This window comes from Achroia grisella, unplaced genomic scaffold, assembly GCF_030625045.1.
Source record: "Achroia grisella isolate CSIRO2021 unplaced genomic scaffold, CSIRO_AGI_Agris_v1 utg461, whole genome shotgun sequence".
Lineage (NCBI taxonomy): Eukaryota > Metazoa > Arthropoda > Insecta > Lepidoptera > Pyralidae > Achroia > Achroia grisella.
This window is the reverse complement of record NW_026712871.1, coordinates 352,468-365,608: the sequence shown is the minus strand read 5'-3', so window position 1 is coordinate 365,608 and position 13,141 is coordinate 352,468. Positions and strand designations below refer to the sequence as shown.

Here is a 13,141-nt window from a genome sequence, read left to right as displayed (position 1 = left end):
ATTGTCTATGGTTACTTAGTTCTTATCACGGTAGTGTTTAATGTTGACAAGTACCCAGACCGGGACAGCAGACCAACCGAGCACCATTGCACTTGCGAGGAAGATCAGCTCCTGGAATATAAGTAAACAATAATTAGATAAGATGATATAGGACCTCTTTTTGCCAAGCAGAAAAGGAAACTCCACACACATCTATGTGGTTGTAGCCCACTCATGCATAAATGAAATATCTTCTTTGGGAAGTATACACCCTATCCTGAGGAGATAGAAACCATCACTCATAAGAATATCCTTCAATTCTTGTCCCTCTTGCATCTAGGTAGCAAACTTTGAAAACAGCAAGCACAACAGATCTATGCAGGTCTTAGCACCTGACAATATTCCAAAAGTTATTAGGTAAAGTAATATAAGATCCTTTCAGGGATGAATGAGGAATTGTGTATTGAGTAATGGTATGCACTAGCGAGACATCTGTGAAGGGTTGATGAAAATGGTTGAGAATGAGATACTTGTACTCCTGAAGCATGGGAATAAAAATAATTACCCTTAGAGATTAGAAAAGTAACATTTATTTAAATAACTGGATAAGGAAAATTGATACAAACAAATCATAGATCATATATAAGTACAGAGAAGATAACTAGTGTTGTACAGTTACTTATTTATAAAATACAGAGTAATATTCTAATAAAGATGACAGAATGATCAAAATGTCAGGTCAGTTAGCTCCTTCTTGGTAAATTCACCAGGAATTTACAATGGTTCTGACATTGCTAGCAATTTGACTACTAGTTCCCATTACTCTTAGATTTGTAGATTTAAAATTCTATACTTCAAATAAGAGAGCCATGTTTATTTTCATAATGTATCATGTTTTTCAAAAATGGAACATGAAAATTTCTTGCTCTATTTCTAGTTCTGTCAAGAGGTTAGAATTAAAAATATGACTATTCCAAAGCACAGATATATTCATTTTACAATTTACAGCTATTACAAAGATATGTTTTTTACCTAAATATATGATATATTGCTAAAGCACAGATATTAAATTTATTTGAATAAAGATTACATCTATTTTGGACTGTTTTTTTTTATACCATTAGCTCTATAAACAATCATACTCCTGCATACAAATATCTGTATCTTGTGAGGAATCGAAACTGCATCCATGAGAAGCTGTGTTTGAAGAACCACGGTCACCGAGGTCGTCAAAATAATTATTTTGTTTCCTCTAACAGTAAAATGCAAATTTTTTTTGCGTCTATTTCTTGTCGGATTTACATACGATTTTCAGTAAGATTACGAATGTATAAGACATGAATATACATAAAATATGTATTTTCAAGACCTCCGTCATATACCCGTGTGTAAGCTATACACGGGTATATGACGGAGGTCTTGGTGGAGGTGGCTAACAAATTGGTTTATATAACATAACCTAAATATACACCAACTACAATTACGTAACTTTTGATTTTCAAATTATGAGAGGTAAATATATGTTTTCATTCAATAACAAAAAGTAAACGATAAATTAATGGAAATTAATTATAAAATTAATGATTTGAAAAGCGTTTGGAGAAGTAATTACTTTTAAAGTATTGTTATGAACATACCCCTTTGGATACTTTGTTTCTAGCTGGTACAGCCAATGCACTCATGTTCCGTTGTTGAACCACATTCTTGCTCATCTGAGCGCTGTTTCTAAGTAAGCTTCTGAGGGCCAGCATTTTGATTTAGTTAAAAAATTCACTACGTAAAAATACGATAGTCCAAAATGCAATAAAAATTATTAATCGATAAGGATTTGGGGATGCCATCTACATAAATTAAAAGCAGTATGCACAGATTAGAAAAACTTACTTGTTTTTGTCTTTAATATTTTGCTGACTTAGAAGAACATATTTTAGGCAACCTTTTTTTTAAATTTAATTATTAATCACAAAAGAGGCTGACTATGATATTATCAACTACTATACAACAACCCAATTAATGAAATTATTATTGATTAATTGTGGACCTACCACAGGCAAAATGAATAAATTTTGTTGAAGTGGGAAATATCTGAAGTATTCGGAGTGATAATAACAATAATTTATAGGATATTTTAGTATGTGAAACACAAGATATAACGTTATTTAATTTTCTTATCTTATCTATCTATCTACTCGTGCACCTTATGCTCATAGAGCTGCAACTATCAATTAATAAGCACAGATACAGCACAGATAATAAATAATGTTTCATATTATTTATTTCTCTATTGTATGGCTGTCACCAGAGGATATTGGTGTTCTGTGGCTGTCACTGTCAATATTTCTGATCTGTGAATGTGTGTATTGTTTTGTGTGGTGAAACAATTTATAAAATATTTTACTTACTACTGTGGACCAAATAATTATCCTTTAAAATGGCTGTAAGTATGTTTTTTTACAATGGCTACATATAAATTGAATAGGTATACCAAAATGGATAAAATAATAACTTTTAGCCGGTATTTTGTTCAATTTATAACCTCACTTTTTTATTCAATTTTGTAATTCTAGTCGATAGCAGCAGCCCAAGTGCAGGAAGTCCGTTCTATTACACGAATAGAGAGAATAGGAGCTCATTCCCATATTAGAGGACTGGGGTTAGATGATTCCCTTGAACCACGAGCGGTGTCGCAGGGCATGGTGGGGCAGAAGATGGCGAGGAAAGCCGCCGGAGTCATTCTGCAAATGATTCGAGAAGGTTCGTATTGAATCAACATTCTTGTTTCTATGGTAACAGTGTAAACAAACATTGCACTGTAACTCACAATGAAAGATTTGTAGTCATGACTATGATAGTTTGTAATGATTTATGTTTATATATGTGTGCACAACAAAAGTATATTTACTTAACGATAACTGTCTCACCCATGTAGCGGTAGACGGTTTAGCACACCAGATTAATTCCAATGGTTGCATTCCATTCCTTACAAACATGTGTCATGAGCCATACAAACATGCGTTGGGCTTGCCTTGCTGGTTCTTTGTATGATGTATGTTAGCATCCACTGATTCACCATGTGGGAGCTGCGTCTGTAGTGGCAGAGTAAGAAACTCCAAGTACTCATGACTCAGATTTTGATTAAGGGTACGAGACATTACATGCTATCATACATATACATAAAATATGAGACAACCTGGCGTAAATGGAAAATCAACTCACAGGAACTCTATGATAATGAATTAAAATTGGAATGTCTGTTTGTAATTCCAAATTTACAGCATTTCACTCTAATCATATGAATGTACTTCCATTATTTAAAAAAATTGGTCTGTTCTTACTAACCAGTGAAACATGGAGGAAAAGAAACTTTCATAATAAAAAATTTGCATACAAAATAAAAACCTTAATATGAAAAACCTATAAAAATCTTAAAATAAAAAACATGGGATCATGGGAAAACCTCGGCAGGAAGTGGTTGTGGTTGTTAAGGTTTTTTAATGGTCGGCAACATGCATGTGACACCCCTGTTGTTTCAGGTGTCCATAGGCTATGGTAACCATTTACCATCAGATGGGCCGTACGCTTGTTTGTTACCATAGTAGTTTAAAAAAAAAACAAAGTTGCAGCTAGTTGTCAATGAATATGCATATAGTCTGGTAGACTACAAAGTTAACAAAAATAATAATTAAGAAAACATATGTCTACAGGGAAAATAGCTGGTCGCGCCGTGTTGCTGGCTGGCCAGCCTGGTACAGGGAAGACTGCTATTGCCATGGGTCTCGCTCAGGCCCTTGGACCTGACACTCCATTCACCAGCATGGCGGGTGAGGTTTACTGATTTATTTAACCTAGTCAATATATTCAATAGAATCTATACATATGAATAAAATTAGAGTGGCTGTTTGTAATATCTCTGAAATGGCTTGATCAATTTTGACAGAACTTTTATTGGTATATTCGTTATTTAGCTGATGTAATAAGTAGTAACTTACGCTACTTTATTTTAGAGAAATAAAGTTAAATTCCATGCGGACGAAGTCGCGTGTACAGCTAGTAATATATAGATATAGGAGATGACTAGCACATCACGAATAACAGGATAGAAGATAATTTATCACAATTTGAAAATAAATAAAATTAATAATTTAATAAAAACATATTTTACCATAATCATAGTAGTCTACATAAGTAAGGATTGTGAAATGTCCTATCCTATTATGTTTTGACTAATTAGTATGTAAATATAAATATTTTAAAAAGTTTAGTACAAGAATTGAAGAATATTCTTAGGAGCGATGGTTTTTATCTTCTCAGGATATAATGTATATGTACTTTCTAAAGGTGATACTTCGTTTATGCATGACTGAGCTATGACTACATAGGATATGAGGTGGCGTTTTTTCTTCTGCTTGGCAAAATCTGCAAATTGTTAAGCTGAGGCCTAATTTATGCCATATGTGATGTAACAGTTTAATGTTACTGTGTAAGGCATATTTTGAAATAGAAACTTCTGTTACAGGTTCTGAGATCTATTCTCTGGAAATGAGCAAAACTGAAGCTCTAACACAAGCCATCAGAAAGTCAATTGGAATTAGGATTAAGTAAGTATTGCAATACCAAAACGATGATAAAATGTAGGATAATTCACACAGCGCCATCTAGTCCCAAGCTAAGCAGAGCTTGTGTTATGGGTACTAAACAACTGATATAAATGCTTAGATAGTTTTTTTGTAAATACAAACTTAATATAGGTATATAGAAAACACCCAGACCAATATAAATAATCATACTCATTGTACAATTTTTCTTCTTAATTATCGGTGCTCACACACACCGATGTTCTGACTCGCCGGGTACGCAATGGCCGCATGACGCCAGCTGTGTGCGCTAGAGACGACATAATGTTTCCTTCTCTTTCACACATATACTCCACTCGTGAATAAAAATTACATAAAACGTAAATTCATTACCATGCATGTTATAACAGTTGTAAAAAAATTAACTCATATCTTTCAGAGAAGAATCGGAAATAATAGAAGGCGAAGTGGTGGAAGTTGTGGTGGAGAGAGCGGCCGGTGGTGGCGGCGCGAGGGTCGGGAGGCTCACGCTGAAGACCACAGACATGGAGACCAACTACGATATGGGGGCCAAGATGATTGACTCACTGCTCAAAGAGAAGGTGACATACCTTACATATATATTTATTTTAAGACTAATAATAGCTAATCCGAGCACCGGAAAACGCAACGTGGGAAGGCCTCCGACAAGGTGGATCGACGATCTGGTCAAGATTGCTGGAAGCCGTTGGTTGCGAACAGCGCAGGACCAATCGTCATGGACATTTTTGGGGAAGGCTTTTATTCAGCAGTGGATGTCTTCTGAGCTGAAATAATGATGATGAGCTGGTACTTACTTGACATTTATTATTTTATTTGGCCCAAATTACATAATATCTTTTGAATTATAGCTTATTTATTATTCTGATGTATAAGCTATACTATTGTAAAGTTTCATCAAAATAAGTTCAGTTTTTGCGTGTAAGACTAACAAACATACATCTATCAATACTCACAAACTTTCGTGATTGTAACATTAATAGCAATGCCCGCGGATTCATCTGCGTCAAATTTATAGCCTCTGTTATTCTGATGTATAAGCTATATTATCGTAAAGTTTCATCAAAATCTGTTCTGTCTTTGCATCCACAAGGTGGGCCGTCGGTTCGTTTGTAATTCCAATAACATAAATAAAGTTTAAAGTGTGAGAAGCCTCATAATGGTGATGATGTCTTTTTATAGGTCCAAGCTGGCGATGTCATAACCATAGACAAAGCGACAGGAAAGATAAACAAATTGGGGCGGAGTTTCGCTCGAGCTCGCGACTATGATGCCACTGGTATGTACATGGAATAAAATAGAAAATCCTTTATTCAAATAAACTTAATTTAAGCTTTTTTGAATAGTCATATTGTTATGACTATTTAATCTACCGCTCATTCGGAAAGCGACTCATCACAAGAAGAACGAGCAAGAAACTTGTGTATAGCTCTTCTAAATAATTGTTGTAAGTTTATATTTTTCGAGTCCAAACATGTGAATACAAAATACCAACTAGCACAAATTTATTATGATCAAATATAAATACACAATAAGATTAAATGAGTCGTAATGATTATAGGTTAATAATAAAGATATTTACTTAGCATTCTATATTATTATTTCATTATGTGGTGTGATGACTTTGTCGGCAGAAACATCCATCCAATGTTTTCCAACCAGATTATTTTTTATATTGAATGTCTATGATGAAAATGTCTATATATAAACAAATGAACAAACTAACCTAAAACCCTGAAATATAGAAACAGATATAATTAATGGGAAAGTGACTTTATTCTGTTATTTTTCTTTATGTTTCTAATTTAAATTAATTTAATTTAATAAAAAATTTCTTTTTTTTTCTACTGCTAGACTTTTTAGGTTTATAACCTAAAAAGTCTTGTTCTGGGTGTTTACTATGTATATTATATATGTTTTTACAAAAAAAATGTATCTATTTATTTGTGTCAGTTGTTTAGTACCCATAACAAAGCTCAGCTTACCTTGGGACTAGCTGGCGCTGTGTGAATTGTTCTGAGATGTTATTTGTCATTAGGCCAACAAGCGCGCTTCGTGCAATGTCCCGAAGGTGAGCTGCAGAAGAGAAAAGAAGTGGTGCATACCGTTACTCTGCATGAAGTTGATGTCATCAACTCCAGGACGCACGGATTCCTAGCTTTGTTCTCTGGTAAGTGTTGGAAACTTCGACAAAAATAATTAAAAAAGCTCTTCAGTGATTCATTTATAATTTTCGAACTACTTTAATTATCATCATTTAAAATACATATAATGTAAAGTTAAATAAAATACAATACCATGTAATGAATATTTTATTAAAAAACATCTTAATTAGAACATATATAGTTATACATATATACTTAAACATATTAGCTTATTCATTGTGAACGTAGCAGGTTTTCGGACTTTTCTAATGCTGTCGGCCGCAGCTGGCCTTTACAGCTACCGGACGATAGGGCGTGAGTGCAGATGGCACTCCAAACCAAAGGACAGACTTATGGAGCGGCTGAAGGACAACTCCCGCCTGACGGATTCAAATTCTAAAATCATTTATTCATGTAGGACATTTTAGCCGCTTATGAACGACTTTAGTCTGAGGGCACCGCTATGGGTTCGAACCTCAGCTCAGGCCGTCGTAATTTCGATCTCCGTTTGAATTGTACGGGGATCGATCGGTTTTGTACAATGAGGAATCGAAACTGCGACCATCAGAAGTAAAGCTGTGTACAAAGTCACCGAGGCCGTCACTAAATAAATTATCTCTTTGAATACAGTGATTGACATACTTAATATTAAACTGCATTAAATAACATAACATTGTTTTTAAAAAATCAACTTAATATAAAGGCAATAAGAGATATAATCTATCTATCATCTACAGGTGATACGGGAGAAATAAAATCAGAGATTCGCGAACAAATCAACAGTAAGGTGGCAGAATGGCGCGAGGAAGGCAAGGCGGAGATGATACCAGGTGTGCTGTTCATAGACGAGGTAAGTTTCCTTCTATATCTGCAGTATTTTTTTATGGATGATAATGGAATGGTGCATCCGCCTGCGTTAACTGTTTACGCTGACGGGGCACCATGATAAGATGAGCACGAGGTCAGGTCAGTTAGCCCATCGTGACAAATTCACCAAGAACTTATCACGGTGGTGGTGGAACCGTGTAGTGGTCTACAATAATATAGCTAAGAATAACACATAGGTTATCAATTTCACGCGGGTGAAACCAGCACAGTACAGACACACACACACAGGTGAGCACAACTTGTAAAAAATATAGTTGAACTTGATACGACCAGAACAATGGACTTGTAGGCGTAAATACTGGACATATAATGCTTCTTCAGCATGAATATTAATATTAACAAGCCCAAATCTCTTAATAAAAAAAACATCCGACTTTCAGGCGCACATGCTGGACATAGAATGCTTCTCGTTCCTGAACCGCGCGCTGGAGTCGGAGACGGCGCCCGTGGTGATGATGGCCACCAACCGCGGCATCACGCGCATCCGGGGCACCAACTACCGCAGCCCCCACGGCCTGCCCCTCGACCTGCTCGACCGCATGATCATCGTGCCCACCGCGCCCTACTCGCACCAGGACCTGCGGGAGATACTCAACATAAGGTCACTTTTGTTTATTGTTTATAATTGTTGAATTAAAATCATAAGCAACCAAGTCTTAACACGAAGAATTTTATAAGGTGTAATGTATGAGGTAAAGAGAAGGAAGCATTGTAGAGGATCCCTCATTTGTAGAATGTATAGGATTTAACATTCCATTGAATTACGTGAGAAGTGTCACCCGTCGTCGTCCGACTGTTTGTAACTGCGGCCACAACGAGCCACGGTAATAAATCAAATTCAAAAATCATTTATTCATGTAGGACATTTTAGCCTCTGATGAACTTCAGTTTTTTTTATATTATAGCTAGCAGACTGGCCACTCGTTGCTGTAGCTAAAGTTCTTGAATAGAATAATATTGCGACTATAAATTGAGATGTAAGCTATCCTTTCTATCAAGTTGGATCAAATTGCACACAATGTGTAAATCAAATTTGCAATCGGTTCAGTAGTTTAGGAGTCCATCGCGGACAAACAACGTGATACGTAATTTTTATATATGGACAATTCACACAACGTCATCTAGTCCCAAGGTAAGGAGAGCATGTGTTATGGATAAGGTTTTTCTGCTAGATAACAAATATATACATTCCATCGTGTGGTCCGTTGTCTAGTACCCATAACAAAAGCTCTGCTTACAGTGGGACTAGATGGCGCTGTGTTTAATTGTCCAGGTTTATTATTATATTAATAAGGAATGTAAATTAGGTGTGAAGAAGAGGACTGCCAGATGTCAGCTGACGCTTTGACAGTGTTGACGCGAGTGGCCACGGAAACATCCCTGCGGTATGCCATACAGCTCATCACCACGGCTTCCCTCGTAGCCAGGAGACGGAAGGCCACTGAAGTGAGTTGACTTTAAAATGGTGTACCGGACGGCCCTAACGGTATACGCTGGCGTAGCACCAGTGGAGGGTGATACGATGGACATGAGGTCAGGTCGTCATGGTAAATTCACCATAAATTTGTCACTATGGTTTCCAGGGAGACAGCATAGTGGTGATGCAGATTGCATCATCTCTCCTTTAAATCCACAACCAATCTTTTTAATTTATTTTTATATAAATAAATAGGCTATCTTTAAAAGGATTCTAGCTTTAAAAATGATACTTCCATACAACCTTTCATCGCGCCTTTCAACCCCTTACAACCCTTTTTCGCATTAAAAAGTAGCCTATGTCCTTTCTTTTTTTTTTTTTAATTTATTTAGGTCAACAAACAGTTACACATTATATATATGACTTATGGCTATTTACTAATAAATTTTAACAAATGTGTCACCCACTAACTATGTCGTTTCTCGATGTCTAGAATATCTGTGTATCAAATACCAAAACTACTGACCGATTTAAATGAAATTGGTCAGTAGTTTTGGCGTGAAAGCGAGAGAGACGACAAGGATTAATATGTGACAGTTTATTTAATTATTTATAATTTTTAATTAGTGACTATGCCCAGTTGGGGCGGTGAAATGATATCACGTAGTGAACTGTAGAATTATGTATTTTCGTATATATTAAAGAAGTGTTTTATAAGAGAAAGTACGTGCGGTGCTCAATGCACGGAATGGCCGAGTGAGGCGTCGTGGTAGATCGGACTCGCTGCCGGCTCGGACGCCCCGCACCCGTCCACTGTCGTCGCTGGCGCGCCAACAACTACTAATAATAATTAATTAATAATTTTTTCAATTAGTAATTAATATTTGTTCACCAGGTCAGCATGGAGGACGTGAAAAAGGTCTACTCCTTGTTCCTGGACGAACACCGCTCGGAGCAGTTCCTTAAGGAATACCAGGATGAGTTCATGTTCGACGACGGTGCCGGTGGTATGTTATTTTTATGATTCTTTATCTATAGAAATAAATAAAAAAGACCATTTTTGTAGTTTAAATTAACAACTCTTCACTTAACGCTTATACACTTACGGTCCTTACAAAAAAAAATATTTCAATAGTTTTTATATGTCAGTCTGTCTGTTCACTAAATGCATATAAAAGTACATACGGTACTTCCATAAAAAAATGATTTTTTTTCTGTCTGTATGTTCTTGCTTATCCCTGAAACGGCTAAACCGATTATGATGGGATCATATGTTCTTGCTTATTCGTATGTTCTTGATTGTGAGGGGATCATTCCCAGATAGCTAATGTTTTTATATTTTACTATCAATTATTAAGTTGCACTACCCCGCTATCCCTGATCAGCGCTACTGTTGACTGGTAGATAATGCTATACATAAATACTTTTTTTTTCAGATGCACCTCAGTCAATGGAGGTCTCGCAGTAAATACAACATACTTATAAATACAGGCGGACCTAAGTAACAGAGCCAACGGTAGACCCTGATGCCGGTGGATCTATTCATGATATGTTATTCCATTATTTTTGATTTAATCCTAAAGAATTTCTAAATGTACTTCATGTGTTTTGGGTTACATTTGATTTAAAGCGTATAGCGTTGGTAATGATAATAATAAAATTATATGTTATAGATTATTTCTTCCACAGAAAAACAATGATATTCGAATAGAGTTTGATAACATTTCATTTTTTTGTCGACCATAAACGTAGACAGGATTTCAGGTGTGGGGGTGAGGTTACGGAAGGAAACAAAATTCTTCCAAAAATATTTTGTTAAGACACATGCAAAGTACATTTGTTTTTATAACATACCATGATGACTACTTATCATCGTTTCTAAGCATGATGTGGTATCACGTGAGTCATTATAAATGCTAAAAAAAGCTCTGTAACCGAAACCGAAACTATCGGATATCCGATATAAAAAAATATTCGTAACCGTAACCGAATCCGAAATAAGAGTTTTGGATAATATCGGATAGGGGCGGAGCCTAATTGAGACCCGTTATGTAACCATTTTATTAGCTATTTGTAATTTACTATTGAAACTCTATTGAATACTATTAAAAAATAATATCCGTAACCGAAATTATCCGAAACTAACGGATAATCCGAAATAATTTCACATCCGTATCCGTATCCGAAATTTCATATCCATAACATCCCTGCAAAAAAAAAACAACGATTAATGGACGACGTCTAAATAAAAAATGTGCGTATATTAGTCCAAAAAATAAGGCAATTCCGCACTAACTTTTATTACGAAAGAAAGAGAGTCTATAATCTATTTAGAAAAAAAAGAGGGAAAGAGGGAAGGCCTGCCAAAACGTGGCTTCAAACCCCAGCAGTGCCCTCAGACTAAAGTCAGGTCAGTCAGGCGGGAGTTGGCCTTCAGCCGCTCCATAAGTCCTTCCTTTGGTTTGGAGTGCCATCTGCACTCGCCTCCTATTGTCCGGTGAAGCTGTAAAGGACAGCTGCGGCCAACAGCATTAGAGTAGTCCGAAAACCTGCTACGTTCACAATGAATAAGCTAATATGTTTAAGTTAGTCATATATGTTCTAATTAAGATGTTTTTTAATAAAATATTCATTACATGGTATTGTATTTTATTTAACTTAACATTATATATTTTTTTAAATGATGATAATAGAATGGAGCACCCGCCTGCGCTAACGATTTACGCTGGCGGGGCACCAGTGGAGAATGATAAGATGAGCACGAGGTCAGGTCAGTTGGCCCATCGTGGCAAATTCACCAGGAATTTATCACGATGGTATTCAGAGGGAACCGCGTGGAGGTATTACTAGCAAGGGGGTTATTAGTCCACATTACTTTTCCTCCTTCCTATATAAGCCTTCGTCACATACGTACTTACTTAATCCGGTAGACAGGACAAACATACAGTGCGTAGCGTTTTCTATGTTGATTCTCGCAGGCCTAATCCTTGTTAATGTATATTTACACAGAAAAACATTTACTCAGAAGAGCAACACGCAACTTCTTGCTCGTTCTTATTCATCACAAGCCTGCATTTCGAATGAGCGGTAGAATAAAAAATATATGGCTATTCAAAAGCGCTTATATTAAATTTATTTATCATATCATTTATCTGCTGAATAATAATTAATATCTAAAGGTTGAATGAAATTAGTTAAGTGTTTAGTCCTTTTTTCACTACGATGTGACAAAAAAAAAAGGAATATTTTAATATTTCGGTGATTTTTTTATCCAGGACAATTAACACAGCGCCATCTAGTCCCAAACTAAGCAGAGCTTGTGTAACTGTACTGTACTAGACAACTGATATATTTACTTAGATATTTTTATAAATACATATATAGAAAACACCCAGACCAATACAAATAATCGTACTCATAAATACAAATGTTTGTACCGTGCGAGGAATCTAACCCGCGACCATCGGAAGTAAAGCGGTATGCTAAACCGCTAGACCACCGCGGCCTTCATTTATTAACAAAAAAAAATATCACAACCTTATTTTATTTATTTGTTCCATTCTTAAAAATACAGCAGTCGATTGTTACCTAAATGTCAGTCACATAGCCAAAGATGGAGGAGAAAAAAAGTAATATTTGAAGCGCAATGGACGTGAAAATACATAACATATATAATTACATGATTTGGTTGTAAAATTTCTATTTGCAGACAACTGTATAGGATATGTTTTGTGTTTCTCTTAAGAGAGTGAAGAATATAGAGGAAAAAACAAGGAACTGATACAGATAAGTTAAATTCACCTATATATGTATTCAAAAATATTAAGGACATGAAATCTATAGCTTATCTAGTGGTAAGTGGTAACAGTCGCCTATATATAGGAACAGCAAGCACTACGATATCACGTTATCATGTGACGCCCGCACCACTAATGCTTTGTCATTCCAGAGGTGTAAGATGTCACGCCTGTATTATCCTGTAATTTCACTAACTAATCTGCACCCTACAACCGGAATACAGCATTCTATGAAAGAGGTGTAAGATGCACCCTACAACCGAAACACATTTTAAAAAGCAAGAGATCTAAGATGTCACATCT

General features: G+C 35.8%; 1 protein-coding gene across 1 annotated transcript; it reads left to right on the top strand.

Moving 5' to 3' along the window:
• The first annotated feature begins 2,321 nt into the window (after positions 1-2,321).
• On the top strand, positions 2,322-11,412 carry LOC131845301 (ruvB-like 2). Its single transcript, XM_059194345.1, has 12 exons — positions 2,322-2,416; positions 2,547-2,733; positions 3,684-3,800; positions 4,496-4,577; positions 4,993-5,155; positions 5,775-5,871; positions 6,631-6,762; positions 7,474-7,586; positions 8,005-8,225; positions 8,932-9,070; positions 9,937-10,048; positions 10,478-11,412. Exons 1-12 carry the CDS (start codon positions 2,411-2,413, stop codon positions 10,507-10,509), a joined length of 1,401 nt encoding a protein of 466 aa, XP_059050328.1. The 5' UTR covers positions 2,322-2,410; the 3' UTR covers positions 10,510-11,412.
• The last annotated feature ends 1,729 nt before the right edge of the window (positions 11,413-13,141 follow it).